The sequence below is a fragment of the Stegostoma tigrinum genome, chromosome 37, assembly GCF_030684315.1.
Source record: "Stegostoma tigrinum isolate sSteTig4 chromosome 37, sSteTig4.hap1, whole genome shotgun sequence".
Taxonomy (NCBI): Eukaryota; Metazoa; Chordata; class Chondrichthyes; order Orectolobiformes; family Stegostomatidae; genus Stegostoma; species Stegostoma tigrinum.
Genome location: NC_081390.1, coordinates 16,892,058 through 16,915,744, shown reverse-complemented (window position 1 = coordinate 16,915,744; position 23,687 = coordinate 16,892,058). Strand labels below are relative to the sequence as shown.

General features: G+C 39.3%; 1 protein-coding gene across 3 annotated transcripts in view; it reads left to right on the top strand.

The window, feature by feature from the left end:
- parga (poly (ADP-ribose) glycohydrolase a) overlaps positions 1–23,687 on the top strand; it is a 196,416-nt gene that overhangs the window by 160,594 nt on the left and 12,135 nt on the right. For all 3 annotated transcript variants that reach the window (XM_059640270.1, XM_048563467.2, XM_048563466.2), the window contains one exon: positions 5,271–5,379. In XM_059640270.1, coding sequence (XP_059496253.1) covers positions 5,271–5,379 — 109 coding nt within the window. The remainder of the gene's footprint in view (positions 1–5,270; positions 5,380–23,687) is intronic.

Genomic DNA, 23,687 nt, shown 5'->3' with positions numbered 1-23,687 from the left:
GACTTTCCTGCTCCTCTGATGCTGACTGACCTGTGTTCTTCCAACTCCACACCATATTGACTCAACTCTAGAGTGTCTGTTCAGCACAAGCTTGCAGAATCAAAATAAGTATGAGCTAAGCTCCAATCACCAGCAGGATGTCCTCAGGAGATGTGTTTGTAATGTTGTTTATTGGAACGCGCCACATGACTCATATATCAGCAGTAAAGTTGCTTTTGCACTTTGTAAATTTAGCAACTGAAAATCACTTTAAACCCACAAATGCTATTTGGTTTGAAAGTGCAACTTAAGCATTCGCAATTTCAGGCCTAGTGCTGGTGGAAGCTTCTCAGTCTTCGATCTGTGGCTTGATGGCAGTCTTGCAGATCAGGCTGTATGACTCCTGGTGGAATTCTGAAAATTTGGAGTATGTTTCAAGTCACAGTTTCTGTCTGCCAGAAAATGAGACACTATCCCAGGAAATGTTAATTTGTTTTTCTTTTAGGATGTGGCATTTTTAGTTAAGGACTGCTGTAACTAGAGAAGGTATTTCTTTAAAAAAAATGTCAGTGAAACTATATGGATTGAAATTAGAAATAAATAAATGATCACCGTGATTGGATGTACCATAGGCCCTCCCAATAGTCATAGGGAAATCGAGGAACACGTGCAGAGATCGCAGATGGAAGTAAGAATAACAAGGTTGTTAATATAGCTGATTTTAATTTTCCAAACATTGACTGGGACTATCATAGTGATAAATGTGGTCAAGAAAATTTTCTTTATCAATATGTAAATGGTTATATTAGAGAAGGAGCAAAACTTGACCTTCTTTTGGATAATAAGGCAGGCCACTGACTGAAGTGAAAGGGGAGTATATTGGATCTAGTGAGCATATTTTTAAAACAAATTTAAAGTAATTAAGGAAAAGGATAAGCCTTCCAAAGAAGTTAAAATTTGCCTTACTTCAATTAAAAACTTCAATGGTATGAGTCAAGAACTTTCAAAAGGTGATTGAAGTAGATTGTTCACAGGTAAGCGGGGATATATCTGATACAGTTGGAGGCTTTCAAAATTGTGATAACAGGAGTTCAGAGTTGTTATTACTGTTAGAGTGAATGGCAAGGCTGGTAGAATTAGGGGGCAGTGGATGAATAAAGACGTTGACGGTCCAGTCAAGAATAAAAAAGTATCATAGATATGGACAAATGGGTTCAAATTAATCTCTTGAACAGTATAAAGAGTAAAGTAGCATCCCCATGAGGGAGATCAGGAAGGCAAAGAGGGGATAGGAGATAGCCTTTGCAGATAAGGTTGAGAATAATCCAAAGAGACTCTACAAGTGCAATAAGAGCAAGAGAGCATCTGGAGAGAGTTGGGCTCCTTAAAGATCATAGAGGTTGTCTTTGTGTTGAATCACAGGAAATGGGAGAGATATTAAATATTTTGCATTAGTTTTTTTACTTTGGAGATAGAAATGGAGGCTAGAGAACTTGGAGAAGTAAATATTGATGTTTTGAAAACAGTTCACATTACAGAAGAGGAAGTGCTGGAGATCTTAGAAAGTATGAAGATGGATAATTCTCTGGGACCTGATGTAGAGTATCCCAGGATGTTGTGGGAAGTTAGAGAGGAAGTGGTGGAGCCCCTTACAGAAATTTTTGTATTCTCTGCAACTATGGATCAGGTGCCGGATGACTGAAGAATGGCTAATGTTGTACCTTTTTTTGTTTAAGAAGGATGTAAGGAGAAGCCTGAAAGCTATAGACCTGTGAGTCTGACAACAGTGGTGGGTACATTGTTTGAGGTAATTCTGAAAGATAGAATTAATATGCATCTGACAAGGCAGGGAACGACTAGGCATGGTTTTGTGCAAGGGAAGTCATGTCTCACAAACTTGATTGAGTTGTTTTCAAGGAAGTAACCAAGGTGATTGAGGGCAGAGTGGTACATGTTGTTCACTTGCCTTTGACAAGGTTCCGCATAGTAGACTAATGCATAAAGTGAGCTTGCCAGTTGAATGCAAAATTGGCTTGATGGTGGCACAGAGAGTGGTAGTGGAGGTTGTTTTTCGGATTTGATGCCCATTGGTGTCAAATGGGATCAGTGTTATGTCCACTTGTTTGTCATTTATATAAATGATCCAGATGCGAACTTGGAAAGCATGATTTAGTAAGTTTGCAGATGACACTAAGCATTGGAATGGTAGACAGTGAAGAAGCTTATCTAAGATTACGAAATGGTCTTTATCATGTGGGTCAGTGGGCTGTAGAGTGGCAGATGGTGTTTAATTTGGAAAAATATGAGGTATTGCATTTTGGCAAAATAAACAAGAACATGACTTATACAATTAAAAGTAGGCCTTTGGGTGGTGTTTTAGAACAAAGAGACCTAAGGGTTCAGGTACATAGTTCTTTGAAGTTGGTGTCACAGGTAGATAGGTGGTTAAGAAGGTATTTAGCAAGCTCGCCTTCATTGCTCAGACCTTTTGAGTATAGGAAATGGGATGTCATGTTGCGGTTGTACAGGGTGTTGGTAAGTCCTCTTCTGGAGTATGTGACCAGTTCCAGTCACCCTGTTATAGGAAGGAAATTATTAAGCTGGAAAGGATTCAGAAGAGATTTACCACAACATTACCACGAATGGAAGGTTTCTTTTATAAGGAGAGGCTGAATAGGCTGCGGCTTTTTTTCACTGGAGCGTGGGAGGTTGAGGGGTGGCTTTTGTTTTCTATTCATTGTGAGATGTGGGCATCGCTGGCTGGCGAGCATTTCTTGCCCATCCCTAGTTGCCCTTGAGAAGGTTGGGATGAGCTTTCTTCTGTGACCACTGCATTCCTCCTGCTGTGGGTCGACCCACAATGCTATTATGGAGGGAATTTCAGGATTTTTACCCAGTTACAGTGAAGAACAGCGATATATTTCCAAGTCAGGATGGTGAGTGACTTGGAGGGCAACTTGGAGGGGGTGGTGTTCCCGTATATCCTTCTAGGTGGAAGTGTTTGTGGGTTTAGAAGGTGCAGTCTAAGAATCTTAGGTGAATTTCTACAGTGCATCTTGTAGATAGTACGCACTACTGCTACTGAGCGTCAGTGGTGGAAGGAGTGAATGTTTGTTGATGTAGTGCCAGTGAAGCGTGCTGCTGTGTCCTGGATTGTGTTAAGCTTCTTGACTGTTGTTGGGCAGCAGTCCTTCAGGCAAGTGGGGAGAATTCCATCACACTCCTGACTTGTGCCTTGAGGATGGTGGACAGGCTTTGAGTCATCAGGAGATGAGTTACTTGCTGCAGTATTCCCAGCTTCTGGCCTGCTCTTGTGATAATGTGATGTGTCAGTTGAGTTTCTGGTCAATGGTAACACCCAGGATGTTGATAGTGGGGGATTCAGTCATGGTAACACCATTGAAAGTCAAGGGAGGGTGGTAAGATTGTCTCTTCTTGGTGATGGCCATAGTCTGGCAAGAAGGTCATTTACCACTTTTCAGCTCAAGCCTGGATATTATTCAATCTTGTTGCATGTGAACATGGAGCCATAAATGATGTTGTGCAATCATCAGCAAACATCCCCACTTCTGACCTTATGATGGAGTGAAGGTCATTGACGAAGCGGCTGAAGATGGTTGGGCCTAGGACACTACCCTGAGGAACTCCTGCAGAGATTTATAAAGGTTTATAAAATCGTGAGGAGTATAGATAGAATGAATAGCACCCTTTTCCCCAGGATGGGAGGTTTCAAGACTTGGGGCATATTTTAAGGTGAGAGGAGAAAGATTTTAAGAAGAACATTAAAGGGCAACTTCTTTTACACATTGTTCATGCATGGAATGAACTTCCAGAAGAAGTGGTGGATATGGGTGTTTACAATATTTAAAAGATATTCGGATAAGTATAAGAATAAGAAATATTTGGAGGAATATGGACCAAGTGCAGGCAGGTGGAACTAGTTTAGTTTGGGATTATGGTTGGTATAGACTGTGTGGAATGAAGGGTCTGTTTCTTTGCTCTGTGACTTGAGTAGTTTTGATTTCCTGCATCTGTGATGTGTACAGACCCTGCTTCTTCTGTGTGAGCCCATGTAAAATTGATAGACATTCAACAGGACTATGTTTCTGCCCTTTTTAATGGCTTTGGCACTGAAGAAAATAAGCATTTCCTGAAGGCAAGGCTCAGGAAGATCATGCCCATTAAGAAGCATTAATATGTTGCCTGAAATAGCTCATCTGCCTGCCTTTGTATGTAAATACATTTTGGAAGGGAATAATTCTCATGTTTTGCAACAATTTTAAAGTCAACAGCATTTTTTTCTTTACTGTCATGTTGTGATTCAATCAGCCCAAATCTTCATTTGTGCCAAGAAGTATGACTTCAGTTGAAGAATTATTTCAAATCCTGAAACATTACTAAGATGTCTCTGTTTGATGTAGCTACTATTTGACCACTTAGATAATGGTACAGTTGAAGTAAGTCTTTCAGTACCCTGCTGATAATGTTTAATTTGTGCTGAAATTATACACATTTCTTTGTTCTGTTTTATTTTTTAGACAATAGGTGCTGGAGTAGGCCATTCGGCCCTTTGAGCCAGCACCACCATTCATTATGATCATGGATGAAGAGAAAATGGGAATTATTTTTAATAGCTATAAATCCAACACAGATGTTGTCCCATGTAATCATTCAAATCTACTGCATGTTGCACAACGATTGCATGAATGATTAATCAATCGCTACTGGCGACCTTACTGTATAAAGTAGAATTCTTTATTGTTGGTGTTTTGAAAAAAAAGATTTTGCCACCAGTATCATAGTTTTGCAGATATCTGCTGAATTTTTAGCAATTGTCAATGCTCTATAGAAAATAACTACTGCTTTTAATCCTTCATTTTTATGATATTCAAGAATTTTATCATTCATCACTTTAAATTTATCCTGTCCCTAAAATGAACCTTGGATTAATCTGTTATCTCCTTTAGTTCTACACACTTCTATTTCTGGGCTCCAGAGTATCTGCGACTTAATTCCTCCTATCATTGATGGTTGGGTTATTAACTACCAAGTTCCCAATTTGTATAATTTGGTACCTAAACTCTGCAATCCTATCTTTTTTGACTCTTAAGACACTGCTGAAATCTGCCTGTTTGACCAAACTTTGGTCTGTTCTAATATCTCCATAAATGGCTCAGTATTAAATTCTATTTGATAACACAGTGTGAAGCTTCTTTTGATGTTTTAAAATGTTAAAGATGCTGTTTAAAAAGAAGATTTTAAAGAAGGATCTCTTGCTTAAATTTATACAGAGATACTTGGCAGAGGTGCAACACAGAAATTGTAGCTATCGATGCATTACCTTTCAGATGTTACTTAGATCAATTTTCTCCATGCAATTTAAAACGAGAAATTAATAAGGTGAGTGTTTTAACTTCATTTTCTGCATTCTGATATTCTGAAACAAATAACTTCTGTGTGACCATGTGATGGTTATCACAAGGTGTATAATTAGATGTATCAAAATCCTTTTGGAATTTAGATTTCAAGATAGATGAAGATGAGTGTTAGCTACTCCTGTGAAGAGTTTACTTTTTGAAAAGAGTCAGATCCTTGAACACTGATTAAATCTAGAGTTTTGTTAGCAAGCAGGTAACTGCAAACCTCTGGTGTTAAAGGGAAAAAGTTTATACTACATTGTCTGTGACAAGCAAGGTAATCACATAAGACCATTAAAGATAATGGGAACTGCAGATGCTGGAGAATCCAAGATAACAAAGTGTGGAGCTGGATGAGCACAGCAGGCCAAGCAGCACCTTAGGAGCACAAAAGCTGACCTTTCGGGAAGGGTCTAGGCCTGAAATGTCAGCTTTTGTGCTCCTAAGATGCTGCTTGGCCTGCTGTGTTCATCCAGCTCCACACTTTGTTATCTTACATAAAACCATTAGCTTGGCTTCCAGTTCAGTGGGATCATAACATTGTCCACCGTTTTGAATTGTGCCTTCTAGAGGTATAATTAAAATGAGATTTTTAAAATGAGCAAATTACATCTATGGCAGTGTTTTCTCCATGTCTATCTCAACCTAGTTGCCTAATTCTAAAAAAACTCAGGTTAGGTGCTTGCATTCACGATATTAACATGAAGCATCAATAAATGTAACAAAAAAAAACAAAATTAGCCGATGTATTTTCATTGGCGATTTTTAGTCTCCTTACGTGAAAACAAAATACAATTTGCTAACGCAGAAGCAAGTCTTTAAATTATTCCCTGATTGGACATAGATAAATTATACAAATGAGTGTATAAGAAATCTGATACAAAATCGATAGATCCTGATATGGATCAGAAGAAACCCTCAAAATATATTAATAAAAATCCTAGACCCTAACTTTTTGTTATTTTAAAGACAAGTGCTAGGCATTACATCCTGGTTGCAATTTGATTGGTCAAACTACCAGTCTCGAAGCAAATCACACTTTATTTATGCACTATAGTTAAAATATAACAAAAGAAAATGAATTAGTATAACAACTCTGTAGAGAATTTTACAGTGTAATAGATTTTTAACTACTAAAGTGTAACTGTTACAATATAGTAACATCACTGGTAAAGGCAAATTTAGTGAAATAGATTGTCTCGTGGGTGGCACAGTGGCTCAGTGGTAAGCACTGCTGCCTTAAAGTGCCAGGACGCCAGGTTCGAGTTCTGTGTCTGCGTGGGCTTCTTCTAGATGCTCTGGTTTCCTCCCCCAGTCCGAGGAAGTGCAGGCAAGGTGGATTAGCCATGCTAAATTTCTCCATTGTGTTCTGGGATGTTTAGTTTAGGTGGGTGAAAAAGAGATGGGTCTGGGTGGGATGCTCTGAGAGTTGGTGTGGACTTGTTGGACCAAAGGGCCTGTTTCCACACTGTAGGAATGCTTATAGTCTGTGTACAGTTCTCCAGTCTAGAAGGAAAAACATCAAGAGAAAATGGTGTGTGAGAGAAGAGGAAGATTAGCAGGAAGAGATGTACTGTAGCTTCCAAACCCAGCTTCAAGACCCCAGCAGCAACTGGTACTGAAAAACTAAAACTAAAAATCCTGGTTCTGTTGGAGCTTGGCCCCACTCATTCAGACCGCTTTTATTTTTCCCATATTTGAGCATTTCAGGTAAGGCAAACGGACGTCCTATTAAGACTTGTTTTAGATCTCCTTGATTGTTTTATTGTCTGATCTTACAGTCACAATAATCTGCCAGTGTTATTTTCTTATTTTCAGTTAAGCGTTTTGCTGAGTGAGATTCATTGTGCTCTGTCTGCCGTAGCTGTCTGTGACTTTTCTCAAGCGATCTTCCACTCTTTATCTCGTTAGTTATTAACTGATTCCTTCAGCAGTCTTCTGTTAAGCTGGAGAGGGTGAGGTGCTTGTCACTGCTCAGACCTTTGCACATTCATGATGCTGGTGCCATATTGTAAGACCACCTGCACATCATGTCAGACAATGCAAGCCTGAAACTGTTCCTTTGACATTGGTGATCACTGAAGAAATAGCTTAAAAAGAAAAGTTTGCTGCCCACTTTGTAGACAGGGGCCTGCTGGTGCTGATGAACGAAATGGTATGAAGTGGACCTTTTTTTTTTGTCTGCAGGCTGCCAAAGCAGACTCAGCTAGCCTGAACGCCAACAGCAGCCCAGTTTGGTGCCATATCCCACATTACAACAGAATGAACAGAAGCGTTGGAAGAAGCTTAATTATTTTCTGTGCTCTGGAGGGATAATTGCCACCATCTTCTCTCTGTCATCTTTCACTCACAGGGTCACCACTTAGTAACTCTAACTCACTCTAACTGTGTATGTCTCTCATCCAAGACAGCTGGACAGAGCATTGTGGCAAAGACCATGAGAAGCCAGAGGGAACCTTGTTGAAACCTAGCCCTAGAATGCACTGGGTTTGGGCTTCCTTTAATTGTTTAAAATTCTGTTGGCAAGCAGCCTGAGAGTGTAAAGGACCCATGGACCGTGTTACTTTTACGGTGTTTGACCTTTTCTGTTCCTGAATAATTGTCCACTTATAAATCTGACTGTACACTTGATATCTTTGTGATCCCACTTCATAATATCTGCACATGACATGTTTTACAGACCATTAAGGCAAAGTCAGTGAGAGGGTAAACTGACATCAAAAGGCACTAAGATTAGATGGCTCTTAACGCTGTCATGAAGATACCATATCCAAGGTTTTGCAGTGAAGTTTCCCATCATGAGAGAAGTCCAGAGGAATCTCCAGTATTGGCAATCTTCCAATGTATCAGATTTTTTAAGATTCTTTCCTTAAATGTGGACTTCACTGGCTGGGCAAACATTTACCCATTTTTAAAAGCACTTGAGAAGGTGGTGATGAACAACTTCCTTGATTTGTTGCAGTCCATTTGGAATAGATATTTGATGCTGTGGAGAAGGTTTCAGGATTTTAGCACGGTGAGAGTGAAAGAATAGCCATGTATATTTCTCACATAGGATGATGAGTAGTTTGGAGAAGATCTTAAAGATGATGTTCCCATGTATCTGCTGCCCTTGTCCTTCTAGATGGCAGTGGCCATTGGTTTGGAATGTGCTCGTGAAGGAGTCTTTGGATCTTTGTAGTGCATCTTTGTAAATGATGAGCAATGGTGCTATTGTGTTTCAGTAATGGAGGGAGTGAAAATTTATGAAAATGGTTCCCAGCAGACAAGCTGCTTTATCCTGGATGTGTTGAACTTCTTGAATGTTGATGGACCTTCAGGAAAGTATGGTGTACGCCATCAAACTGCTAATCTGTGACTTGTGGAATGATTTTAGAAAGGTGCCCTTGCAAAACTTCTAGAATCTGACCTGCTCTTGTTCTACTTATGTGGCTAGTCCCATTCAGCTTCTGGTCAGTGGTGGCCTCCAGGATGTTGATAGAGGGGAATTCACTGTTGGTAATGCCATTGAATGTCAAGATGTGATGGTTGGATTTTGTTTTTGGGGATGATCATTGGCACTTGTGTGGCCAGGATATTACTTGCTAGTTGTAACCCCAGTCTTTGCTATTCTCCAGGTCTTGCTGCATTGAACTTAAACTACTTCAGTATCTGAGCAGTCATGAATGGTGCTGAGCATGCTGCACTTATCAGTGAACGTCTCCACTTCTTACCTTATGCGGGAGGTGACATCATTGAAGCAGTTGAAGATGTTTGAGTCTGGGACATCAGCCCATGGAAATCCTTTAGTGATGTCTTGGAGCTGAGATGACTGAGGCCCCAGTAACCACAGCCATCTTTCATTGTCAATACAGTGTGGAGCTGGAGGAACACAGCAGGCCAGGCAGCCTCAGAGGAGCAGGAAAGTTGACACTTTGGGTTCAGGACTTGATGAAGGGTCCCAACCTGAAATGTCAACTTTTCTGCTCCTCTGATGTTTCCTGACCTGCCATGTTCCTCCAGCTCCACACTTTATTGACTGTGATGCCAGCATCTGCAGTTCTTGCTATTTCCTTCTTTCATTGTGCTAGGTATAACTTAAGAAAATAGAGTTTTCCCCATGATTACCTTTGACTATTGTTATGTTAGAGAATCTTGATTCTACGCTCAGTCAAATGTCAAGGGCAATCACTCTTACCTCTCCTCTGGAATTCAGCTCTTTTGTCCATTTTTGAACCAAGCTTTTAATGAGTTCAGGAATTGAGTGCCTCTGGAAAAATTCAAACCGAGCATCAGTAAGTTAATGCTAATCAAGTGTGACTTGATAGCACAATTGCTGACTCTTTCTATCACTTTACTGTTGGACGCAAATTGAGTGCATTAGATTTGTCCCACTTTTGTGTGAAGGACATAACTGGGCAATTTTCCATATTGCTAATTACATACTGGTGCTGTGGATATACTGGAACAGCTTGGCTAGGGGCACTTGAAGTTCTGGATCATGCGTTCAGAACTATTTCTAGAAGATTGTTAGGGCTCCTTGCCTTTTAAGCAACCCAGTAATCAATACAGTACATTCAGTGGTTATAGAATTGCTTGGTTCTTTTTTGTTACTTGCTGCTTATGCTGTTTGGCATGTTAGTAATATGTTGTAATTTCACTAGCTTGATATAATATTTTTGGGAAGGCCTGTGCTGCTCCTGCCATGCCCTCCCATATTCTTCATTGCAGGATTGATCCCCCACAGCTCCTCACGGATGCCCAGTCTTGAGTTGCTAGATCTGTTTGAAATCTACTCCTTTTAGCATGTTGGTGATGCTACTCAACAGGATGGAGGGTATCCTCAATGTGAGGCCAAGACTTTATCACAATAATTGCATAGTATTCACATTACTATAGGTCCACTTGTGGACAGATGCATATGTGGCAAACAATTCAGTAAGGGTGAGGTCATATCTGTTTCTTCCTCTTGTTGGTTCCCTTAACCCCTACCACAGATAAGCCCAACACCTATATCATTTAGGACTCAACTAGTCTTTTTAGTGCTGGTGACTATTTTTGGTGATGAACATACGTGCCCCATCGTCTAGACTACATTCAGCACCTTTGCCACCCTCCGAGCTTCTTGACGTAGTGTTCAATGTGGAGAAATACTGAAACTCTGGGTGACGGGCCACAATATGTGGTAATCAGCAATGTTTCTATTACGAATTCTACACGATGCAACTTGAGCAGTGAACATCTTAATGTTAGTGTAGCAGTCTCAACAATATTACATAAAGGACTATCCTATATATTTGATTGCAAGCTCACAGTGCCAGTCTCTCAAGTTAATTGCTGTCAAAGCCAGGAAAAGGCATTTGATAGCTCTTCCTTGATTGTGGAACCCAAAGCCTCTTGTAATTCAGAGATTACATGCAAAGTAAGATGTCAAAGATGACTGATATTGCGCATTTAAATCTCTTGCTGACTGAAAATTAAGCTTGACTGTAGAAATAGTGAAAACTTGGAAAACCAATTGCATTGAAAAAGTAATTCACGTTTTTATAATTTCTGGTATGCAATCCTGATTCAGCAGGTGCAAACCCATTCTGTGACTGAACAGTGGGGAAGTAACTTCCTGAAAAGTTGTGAAGTTCAGCGTTTGGACCTTTTTAATTCCATGATATTCCATTTAAAGCTGGATTCCATTCCCACCATTGCTGACTGCAGTCTTCATTGTGCAGAATGCTCTGAATAGGATGTTTGAGGTCAGACAAACAATATACTGCTCACAAGTGCATTGCTTACAAATGATTCCTACCTCATGTCTTAAAGTGTTGTTGGATTGATCAAAGTGTAACTTAGTGTCATTCTGTCTAAATGTGGAGTTTATGTGCCCCACTTGAGCAGTTAATCTTGGCTAACATGTAAGTGCAGTACTGAGAGAATGCAACCCTGTCATAGGTGTTTTCCTTTAAAAGAGATGTTACTAAAATTTTGCGTGCAATTCTGAGCTTCCTACTATAGAAATGATGTTGTGAAACTTGAAAGGGCTCAGAAAAGATTTACAGGGATATTGCCAGAGTTGGAGAGTTTGAGTGAAAGGGATAAGCTGAATAGGCTGGGTCTGTTTTCCCTGGCATGTCAGAGGCTGAGGGGTGACCTTATAGAACTTTATAAAACCATGAGGAGCATGGATAGGGTGAATAGCCAAGGTGATGGGCGGGTGGGGCAATTAAAATAAATAATGAGTTCATGTGATTTGGGTATGGGTTGAAAGCTAAAGTGTTCTCCTGCTTTTCTTCAAGAAGGGTCATGAGTGGAAATTGAGAGTGCTTCTGACCACTGTGCTTTGCTTTCTTCCATATGTACCATGTGGCATGCATTTGAGGCTTTTGTTTTTGGGACCCTGTTTTCGGGACAATTATCTAACAGCAGCCAGATGTCCCTGGTACCAGTGGTCAGGGCGCACTTGCAGCTTCTCAGGGCTGCCTTCTTCACCAAAATTTCTATTTGACTCTGTCATGGTGATGCAACAGAGACCATCAAAAGTTTTGAAAAAAATTAATGCCTGTGTGATTCATGACCTTGATCAAATTTAACTAAATTCACTGTGTCCTTTTCATTTTAGGGTATGATTTGACAACATGTTGGCTGATAAGGCATTGTAATTTAATTCTAAAACAGCTAGTGTTTCGTTTAGAATAAGCTGCTGACCAGTGGTAATTTTACTCTGATACGAATGACCATCAACTGTTTTTGAAACTAATCAAATAACTGTATAATGTATTTGAAATCCAGAAAGATTTTTTACTAATACTTATCCCACTAATGATGATACCACAAGTTCCCATTCATTGTCACATGCAGAAAGATTGTTGAGAACCAATCCAACTATATAAGTTTTTTAATAATTTTAGAGCTCTTGTGGCACACTGGTAGTGTCTCTGTCTCTGAGCCAGGAGGTTCACATTCGAGGGGCAGCATGGTGGCTCAATTGTTAACAGTGCTTTATAGTGCCAGGGACCCAGGTTTGATTCCAGCTGTGGGTGACCACCTGTGTGGAGTTTCCACGATATCCCTGTCTGTATGGTTTTCTCTGGGTGCTCTGATTTCTTCCCATAGCCCAAAGAAGTCTGGGTTAGGTGAATTGGCCATGCTAAATTGCCTACGGCGTCCTGGGTTGCGCAGGCAAGGTAGATTAGCCATGCTAAAACAGGGAAAATACAGGGTTACAGGGATCACATAGGGGGTGGGTATGGGAGGGATGATCTTTGGAGGGTCAGTGTCACCTCGATGGGCTGAATGGTCTACTTCCACACTGTAGGGATTCTATGAAGTCTCACCTGCTTCAAAGGTATGTCATAACATCCCTGAATAAGTTGATTAAGTTTTTAATTTCAAGTAATGAAAGTAATGTGCTAACTCTAAACGTGTTCAGCTTACATGTAAAGGCCAAAACCAATTCCCAATCTCAAGGTATTTAGCTTTTCCTTCAGCAAAGTGCCTCCAGTTCTCAAACCAAAGAAATGTGTGGCAGATAGCCATGTGGCTACTATAAAATAATTTTTAAAAAACAGCATTTCTGAAGAAGTTACCTGGATAATTTTCACGGTAATTAAATCATTTTCACTTCTCTTGAAATAATATTGAAGCACTGCTCTTCACTGCATTGATTTTCACTATCACTGGCCAATTCACCCTTCACTCCTTTCTCAAGTTTTCATTGTTACCACCAACATATTGAAATATACAATATGGTAGTGATGAGGAAAGATGGAAATTTCTCTTAATTGAGGGATATTTAATTGACTCATGCCAAGCATTCTAGATGTAGTAATTATAGGCTGTCACACAAACTCTAATCAGCCAAGTTTAAAATTATCCAAATACACTATTGTGAATAGCAAAAACATTCCAATTTTACGAGAGCACTGGTTCCACTGATTATTTGTGACAATTTGGATTGCTATTCATTTTATGTAACAGAGGGGGAAATCTAAGAATTATAATACAATTAGACATCCAACTAGCTGTAACTGTGCTAGAAATGCATTTTTTAAGCATAGTTCTATCAAGAGGTTTGCTCATTCTATCAGGAAGGGTTGTGGTGATGTCTGAGTTTTTTTTTGCTGACAGTGTTCAGGTTGGAAGACCGTTTTCTGCGCCACTGAAGAACATAAATGTGTGACACGATAGAGTTCAACCCACAGATAAAACAGAGCTCTAATCCAATGTTACCAACTGTGGCATCAGTGCAATAAACATTGAACGTCCCTGATTGTTTTTTTGTATTGATGTTTTTACTCAGCAGGAGGTTTAAGAACTACAGATTTTACATTTAACTTAGATGAAAGAATATGAATGTCAGAATTTTTCTTTGAAGTAATCAGTTCACAATACACAGGACATTTAATCACAATTAACTGAAGATTTTGGTAGGACATTGTGTATAATTTGGAATAGCTTTCTGACATATGATTGTTTCTAAAAGCTTGACAGCAATGCAGAAATTATTATTTGAATTTAAATTCAGGTTTTGTTAGAAATGCAAGAAGTGAAGTGCAACTATTATAACAAAATGAAATTCAGTGTAATTATAGACTTTTAGTTTTGATTTGTAAAGTGTGATGGATGTCAACAGAGTCATTAATTGCCTACATGAATCAAATGGAAAAGGATCATATTGCAAATAGGGTGTAGTTCTGATATGTTGCTACCTGATCTGCATTATTTCGCATTTAAAACACAACAGACTACTCTTTTAGAGATCGCTCTTGAAGCAGTAGCCACAGTTGCGATTAGCTGCCTGTTGAACTGAGTGGTTTTGGCTTGGTGCTACAACTTGCAAATCTGTATGGTTCCTTTGTGTTTTAAGATATCTGCTGAACACCACAATTACTATTTGAAAAGTCTCTGATGAAAACTGTTTCTGAGCTGTTTTGAATAATGATTAGTCATTTGACCTAACTATCAAACAATTGCTTTTTTAAAAACTAAATGTTCATTTGGATTTTTAATTGTTCTTTCTGCCTTCTGCTGTTGATATACAAGCTGTTATTTTTCAGAATAATTCTACCTACCAGACATTATTTTCAGTCAACTAATTTAATGATCTCATAAGTGTGTGGAGAAATTTAGCTCAAGCTTCAATTAGCTCAAGCAATTAGCTTCAATAAAGAATGAGGCCATTAAGACCCAGTGTGCTTTGGCTGGCTCCCCACGCATCCCTCAAAAGAAATTGTCTCCTGTCTTCCACAGCCAGAGATATCTTTCCCAGCTAAACTGATTATAGAATTCTATTTTAGCTTCTTGGATTCTCTCTCATTGGAGATGGTTATAACTGCTGCCCTTTGATATTCAGTGGCATTACCATTGCTGACTCCTCCACTATCAACATTCTGAGGTTTCCTGTCAACCAGAAACTGAACTCAACTAGCCATATAACTACAGTAGGTACAAGAACAGGTCAAATGCCAGCAGAGGGTAGCTCACCATCTAATGCCTCAAAACCGGACCACCATCCACAGAGTATAGATCTTTCACTGTTACTGTGTCAAAGTCCTGAAAACCCCTTCCTTTCACCAAACACGTACTCCACATTGCTGCAGCAGTTCAAGAAAGCAGCTCACTGTCATGTTATCAAAGAGAGTTAGGGATGGACAACGCATGCTGGTCCAGCCAGCAGAACACACTCCATGTGAATAAACTGGTAGAATAAGTCACCCTTTATATGGAGAATCAGTTCAGAAAGCATGGACTTTGAAATCCTTTTCAAACAGCATTTTCAGAAATCTTTTATTCACAATACATGACACAGAAATGGTGCCAGGAAAGAGATATCAGAAGAGAAAACAATACAGCAAATTGGATGGAACAGTTTAAGTGCATAGTAATGTGTGAATTAAGAACACAGGTAGGCCACATAGCCCCACATTATTGCACACATTTTTTCCTTTCCTTGATATTCAAAGACTCTTAAACCACTTAAAAGAATTTCAGAGACCCACAATCCTCTGTGAGGAAAGAATTCTTACCACCTCTGTTGTAAATGGGTGATCTCTGATTATAAACAGGTCTAGGTCTAAGTTCTCCCAAAAAAGGAAACCTCACTTCTATATTCACTCTGCCAAGACCCCTCAGGAGTGTTTCAATCAAATCACCTCTGACTCTTCTAAGCTCCATGTAATACAAACTGAGCTTATCTAAATTTCCTTATAAGACACCCTGCCAATCCAGATATTAAATTAGTAAACCTTCTCTAAACTGCTTCCAGGACATTTACATTCATCCTTGAACAAAGAGACTAGGCCTGTGTGCAGTACTCCAGATGGGGTCTTGCTAGTACCCATATAACTGAAGAACCACCTCCCTAATTTAATATTCTCTTGCCCTTGTAATAAACAATAACATTCTCTTATCTTTTCTGATTCTCTCTGTACCTGCACATTAAAATCTGTCTGAATCTCAATTCTGCAATCTCTCATCATTTAGATATTGTTTTTTTTAATTCCTACCAAAACAGTCAATTTCACATTTTTGCATGCAATACTCCATTTGCCAGATCTTGCCCTTACTTGACCCCTGCATAATCCCTTTGTAGCCTCTTTTATGTCTTCTTAACAACTGTTCTATTTATTTCATCAACAAATATAACAACCAAATGTTTGTCCCCTTCATCCATATCCTTTATAAATTTTAAAGAAAGTTGAAGCACCCACTAGTTTCATCTTACCATTCAGAAAATGGCCTTTTATGCCTACTGTTTTCTGTTACTTGTAGACAATGAGGACTGCAGATGTTGGAAGCTAGATTCAATAAATGTGGAGATGGAAAAGCAAAGTCAGTCAGACAGCATCCAAAGAGCAGGAAAGTCCACGTTTTGGGCTGAAACTTTTCGTCAGGATTTACAGCCCAATGCCCTGACTATTAACTTCACCAGCTTCAATATCCCTCCTTCCCCAACCTGTCCATCTTCTGACTCACCTGTCCACTCCACTCTTCCCACTGACCAACCACAAGAATTCTGTACCCGCATCTACCTATTTCTAGCGCACCTTACCTCCCTCCCCCTCCCAATGATTAGAATCAAAATCAAAATTCAATATCTTTTGTTTTTTAGACTTTAGAATTAAAGAAATGAGATACTCCGCTGAAATAACTCAGGAAATTTTACTTTGATTATAAAGTACAGCAGATCTGGTCCTATAGGACCCAGGAGTGTGCTGATTGATCAAATATTGTAGTTAATTAAGATAGCATAATCAGTGTAAAAATATCCAATAAGCTGTAAAAATGTAATGCAGGGGACATGCACGTCACTATTGTTATACTTTATTTACAGCATAAATCAGTTAAATAATAATGCACATTTATCTTAAATAAAACTTACTGGCAGAGAACCTTCTCACTTGCACCCTCAACTGACTATCTGGAGATTGTAGTAGACTACGGTATTTGAGGAGAAATTGACTTGAAATTGAATCAATTATTAATATTTTGTGTATCCATTTGATTGAGCAACAAGTACATCTAATTTGAGGTAAATTTAAAAACTACAGTAATTGGACAGAATACTACAGTAAACTTTGCTGTATTTGAGATATCTAATTTGTGCCACTTCATAAGGTGCCGGTTAAAACGAAGTTCAGTTATATTTTTCAAAGCAGGCTTGCATCTTTGTGGGCTGTACATTTTGGCTTAGGGCGTGCAAGGCAACATTCTGTATCTGGTCTTTCTTCACCACCTCTGGAGGGTTTGGCTGTTTTTCACTCATGGAATATGGGCATTGTTGATTGGGCCATAATGTATTGCCCAACCCTTGTTGCCCTTCAGAAGGTGGTAGTGGGCACCCTTTTTTAACAGGTGTAGTCAATATCGGTAGCCCTACAATGCCAGTAGGGAGAAAATTCCAGGACTTTGACCCTGTGAAAGTAAAGGAACAGTGATATATTTGCATGTCAAGATAGAGAGTTGCTTGAAGAGGAACTTGGACATCAAGATGTTCCTATGTTTCTGTTGCCCTTGTCCTGGTGGATGAATTGACCATAGGTTTGGAAAATGCTGTCTAAGGATCTTTGGCAAATTTATGCAGTCAATCTTGTAGATATTAGCAGCAGAGTTTACGGTGTGTCAATGATGAAGTGACTGAATGTTTGTGGATGTGGTGATAATCAAGTGGGGGTTATTTTGTCCTGGCTTCTTAAGCATTGTTGGAGCTGCGTTCATCCAGGCAAGTGAAGAGAATTTCCTCACAATCCTGACGTGCCAGATGGCAGACAGGCTTGGGGTGGCTGGAGGTGATTTATTTGCTACAGGATTCCTAGCCTCTGACCTGCTTTTGTAGCCATTGTATTTATATGGCAAGTCCAGTTCAGTTTCAGCAATGGTAACTCCCAGGATGTTGATTGTGGGAAATTCAAAGATGTAAATGATTTTGAATGTCAAGGGACAGTGTTTAGATTGTCTCGGTCATCTTAGAGATTGTCAATCCCTGTGTGGTGTGAATATTAATTGCCACTTTTTAGCCCAGATTTGGACATTGTCCAGGCCTTGCTGCATTTTGACATGGTTGTTTCAGTATCAAGGAGTTGCAAATAGGTGCTGAATGTTGTTCAATCATCAGTGAACATCCCCACTCCAGACTTTATAAGATGGTTGAGCTGAGGACAGTTCCGTAAGGAGCCCCCTGCAGAGATGTGCTGGAGCTGAGATCACTGACTGCGGGTGTCTGAACTAAGATGACTAACCGTCTGCCTATGTGTCAGATATGACTCCAACTATATTAGGGCCTTGTTGCCAAGGGCTATTACTCGCATTTCACCTCTGGAATTCAGGACTTACGGCCATGTTTGAACCAACGTTGAGATCAGTAATTGAGTGCGCCTGGTGGATTCCAAACTAGGAGTCAGTTAGAAGGTTGTTGTTGAGCAGGTGTTGCTTGATAGTACTATTGATGCCACCCTCCATCACTTTACAGATGACCTAGAATAGACTAATGGGACTATAGTTGGCTGTGTTGGATTTTTCCTCCTCATTGTATAAAGGCTGTACTTCGGTAGTTTTGTTGTCATGTAGCAGCTTGGCTACGGATGCAGCAAGTCCCAGAGTACAAATCTTCAGTATTATTACTGGAATAATGTCAGGCCCCAGCCTTGGAAGTATCCAGTGATTCCATATTAAGGGAAGTGATTTTGCTGAAGACTGGCACCTGTGATGCTGGGGACCTCTGGAGGTGGCTGAGATGGATCATCCATTTGGCAATTCTGTCTGAAGATTGTTACAAATACTTGAGGCTCTATCTTCTGTTCTCTTGTATTGGGATCACCTAGATTTGGGGTGGGGATATTTATGTAGCTGCCTCCTCCAGTGAGTTGTTTGATTATCTACCACGACTCTCAACTGAGGGAACTGCAGAGCTGATATCTGATCCATTGGTTATGGGATCTGTGTAGCAGTTGCTGCCTGTGCTGTTTGTTTGCCATTCAGTTAGTCATGTTTTGTGTTGTGTAGCTTCATTAGGTTGACACCTCAATTTTAGGTGTACCTGATTCTACTCCTGGCATTGCCCTCCTGCTTTCTTCATTGATCCTAGGGTTGATCCCTTAGCTTGATGGTAATGATGCAGTGGGAGATATGCTGGGCCATGAGGTTGCAGATTGTATTGGAGTGCAGTTCTTCTGTTAATGGCTGACAGTGCCTCATGAATCCCAGTCCTGAATTGCTACATCTGATCAAAGTTTGTCCCATTTAGCATGGTGATAGTGCTACATAATATGATATAAGGTATTCGCATTATGAAGGCAAGACTTAACCTCCACAAGGGCATATGCATCTGTGACAGACAGATTGGTGATAATGAGGTCAAGCGTGTATTTTCCTTCCTGCTGGTTCCCTTACCACCTGCCACAGACCCAATCTCTCTAATGTTCTGTTGTGCCCTTGCAAGGGCACATGTGGTTCAAAATGGAGGAGCACAAGAGTCATCCACTGATGGAGGATGGTATGTGGTAATCAGGTGCTTTCCTTGTACTTACTTCACCTGATGTTGTGAGATTTAATCACGACCGGATTTGATGTTGACGACTCCCAAGGTGACTCCCAGGGCAACTCTCTCCTGACTCACACCACTGTCCCACCACCTTTGCTGAGCCTGTCCTGTCCTGCAGAACATATCCGAGGATGGTAATGGTAGTGTAGGATATGATTTAATGAGTCTGAATATGTGACTAGCCTTGGAGACAGCTCTCTCAATTTTGGCATTAGGCCCAGACATCAGTAAGGAGAACTTTGCAGAGTCTACAGGGCTGTGTTGTCTATTGTTGTTTCTGGTGCCTGGGTCAATGCCAGGTGGTTCATCAGGTTTCATTTCTTTTCTGAGACTTCCTAGCAATTGATACTGAGTGGGTTGCCAGACCATTTCAGAGGGCACTTGAAAGTTAACTGCATTGCTGTTCATCTAGAGTGACACGTTGGCCAGATCAGGTGAGGAAGGCGGATTTCGATCCTTGATGGACATTCCTAAACCAGATGGGTTTTTCAGACAGTCGACAGTTTCATGATCCTCGTCAGATCTTTGATTTTAGATGTTTATTGAATTTAAATTCCACCATCTACCATCAAACCTGGGTCCCCAAAACATTACCTGAATTTCTGGATTAATAGTCTAGCAATAATAGATAACAGTCCAGTGATAAATCTAAGATTAGCCTTTGGCCTTTGAGTGAGATGGTCATCAAATTGTTTCACTTGCTTTGATGGATTCTCTTTGATGTCAATTACTCATGATCATCCCATTCATTATGATTTACTTATGACTTCTCATTAAGGTAAAGGGTTATTTTAATATTTTCATTATGTATTTCTTCAGGAAAGTACTACCCTCTATTTCCTCCCTCCATTCCTTACAGCTATTTTTGGCACGTTACCCGTATCTTCTGTAGTGAAGACTGATGCAAAGTACCTGTTCAATTCATCTGCCACTTTTTTCCCCATTATTATTTCCCCAGACGGACTTTCTGTAAGACCAACATTTGCTTTATTATATGATGTCTTTAAATATACATGTAGAAACTTTTGCTATATGTTCTCTTGTACAAAAGAATCAAGGCAACTAAATTAATCTCTTAAGATGGCATACATATTGCTACTATGCACAATTTGGTTGGCACTCAAGTAACAAAATTTAATAAGCAATGCTGAGTTTTAATTTATATGGAATGTGCATTATATATTTCTCTGAAGTAGAAATGCATAGTATAAATTGGAAATGCAGTGGAGTTATGTAAACAATTAAATGTTGCAAAGGATCTTTTCCATTATCAGCCATAAAAGTGAAGTTCAAGTCTCTAAGATCTGTAACAGAGCTTGAAATTTCAGTTTGTATTTTCTGAAGATTGCCATTCGTCAAAGTGACAACATATAAAGGAATTGTAAAAAAAACATATTCTCTCTGAGAATTCCTATTGTCCAATCCACAGTAAATGAATATTGTAAACTTTAGTGACAATTTAATTGTAAACTAAATCCGCATGCCAAGTAAATTTTTCAGTAACAAATTGTTTAGTCATATTTAAGATTATTTGCATCTATATTGTATTAGAATTATGAATCACTAAGTTTCATTTGTGAATAGATAAACATGCTTTCTGACTAAATTTAAGCAAGCTTCTCCAAATTGTTTATTGGTGATTCATTGAGTTAGTGAAAGTGCCAAGTCTATAGATTTCACATGCGACCCACTAGTAAATTAGTATACTGTAGTAAATTATGACAATTTTTCAAATCATTTTGGCAGTGTCAGTTGGAACAGATCATTAATTTGTTTCAGCTGTGGCACTTCCATGTAAAAAGGGACTGCTGAACACAGCAGCTCTAATGTAGTAGTATTTCTGATTCTTTTTGTTACTCTGGTGTCTGTCAATAAGTTATTATTTGCCCTATTTGCAAGCCTATTTTCAGATAACATTCAGAAAGCTAGATAACAAGGCTGAATGTGTGCTGCTCGTGGATCTTCATCAGTTGGTTGTCACTTTCCAGAGCCATCTTTCCATGAAATGTATTTTTTCTGGAACACTTTACCCAATTTTATGCATCAGTTAATAGCTTAATTTGAATTAGCCAAGAAATTTTGCATAAATGTCCACCACTGCCTCAGCAGTCAAATGCTGTAATTGTTCACATGATCAAACAACTGTCACTTAGCTCAATAAAACCCAATTTAAATTTTAAAGAAGTTTGTAGATTGCTGCTATATAAATTAGATAAACATTGTTACTAAAAAATAACGCGTGCAGATTTTGATTTTCTATTTTGACTGTTTTGATCCCAAATGCTTGAAAGCAACTCCATATAGCTTGTTACCTCAACATATTTCTATCATTCTTTAAGTATCCTTAACTATTTCAAGAAACATTGAATTGAGCTTGCATCTATCTTGGTTCTTCTGGTGTACATTAAGGCCCCAGAAGATCAGAGATTCTTTGAAAGTGCTGACTATTCCTTACTCATCCCCAACAAAACTAGCTGGTTATTACTAAGCTGAAAGCAGGCTCTTGGTTCTGCCACTAAGGCCCAATGTGTTAATTCTGCATGAAACATTTTAAGGTGTTTGCAAATTGCAATAAAGTGTTTTGTGTAATTGCAAGACTCTCTTTATGTATTTGATTGCTCAGAAAAAATGTCGAATAGAACTGAAGTACGTTTGGCTTATTATTAGAGACAAGCATGGGTTGATAATTTGAAGCTTCTTTGAGCGGGGAAAAAATTCTTGCAAATGAAAGAATTCATCCATTTCTATTAGAAACAGAACGGTCAATAAGCCATTTTGCTAGAGCTTTAAAGCTGGTAGTGATTTAATAATTTTGTTTAAATTAATTGGTTTCGCCCATTCAGTGTTTACCAGACAGTTTTATTGTATGAGCAAAAACTAAAATGGAACAGTGGATGTATTCTTCCTTTTTATTTTGCGCATTATATAGCACTCGGCTAAATTGAGACATTAAAAAAAAATCTTTATTGTACAAATTTGAACAAAGCAAAAATATATGTAATGGCTAAATACTGGACAGGTAAAGTGATGATTCTAAGCCATTTGTAGTGAACAACAACTTTGACTATGTAACACTTAATATTAACCTGAGGTAAATGAGTTAATGGGCAAGCTATGATCAAAAACCCACAGACTGCACTTTATGGAGCAGATGTGGTCAAAAAGATCCTGTCAGGACATTAAAACTCTCATTAAAACTCTAATTCACAAAGCAATTACAGTTTTTCATTTCAGAAGACCTAGACTTGGAACACCCTCAAAACCTCTCCAACTTTGACTGCCTGAACAAATATTCACATTGTGGTTGTTCAATCTCTTTTCTCAAATCTTGAGTTCCCCAGTGTAGTGATTGTAATGAAGTCAGCTAGGTGGACCTCAGAGCACAGGTTCCCTGATTGGTGCCGTTAACCTGGCCAGTCAGGGACCCCTGACTGACAGATGTAAACAGGAGTGTCAGAGCTTCTGTTCACTCTGGGAGATGGCTCTGAGGAAGCTGGACCAGTGTAAACTACTATTCATATGTAAATGAAGGGTGAGTTGGTGTCAGCGCAGCAGACTGTGGAGTTAAGGTAGTAGCAACGAGAGGAAAAAGTATGCTCCAGAAGAAATTTGCTCACAATAGTAATCTTTGAATAGAGGTAAGCTTTTCTGGAATCAAGCCATTATTTGGGAAGCTTAACTTGTTCAATTCTGCCATCAAAGATTGGGCTCAGTATGTGGAAAGAATGTGTTATTTTTTTCTGAGCAAATGACATTAGGGCAGATGGAAAGCAACAAATAATTCTCCTGATTGCTTGTGGACCCACAGTGTTTTTGATTATTAGGACCCTAACTTTTCTTAAGGCACCAGATACTAAGACGTTTCAAGACTTGATTAATTTGATTAAGGAATATTATGACCCCCAAACCTCCACTAATTTTGAGACCCTGCTGTTTTATTCGGCAGTTCAATAAACAGGGGACTCTGTGTTTTGGGATTTTTAATGAGGCTAAGATGTATGGCAAAGGCATGTGACTTTGGTTTAACACTTAATGAGATGCTGAGAGACTGTTATGAGGGATTAATAATGTAATCATGTAAAAGCACCTGCTAACTGAATTCCAACTGGACTTCGAACAAGCACTACAACTGGCTTTGATATCTGCAAATGCGGCAAGTGGAGCATATGAGGTACAGGTTTTGCGGATGGAAGTGGACAGCCTCACCAGCTTGGGAAACACTACTTGAGTGAAAGCTATTGTATAGCCTCACTCAGGACATGTGCTTTGCAGAGCCAAAC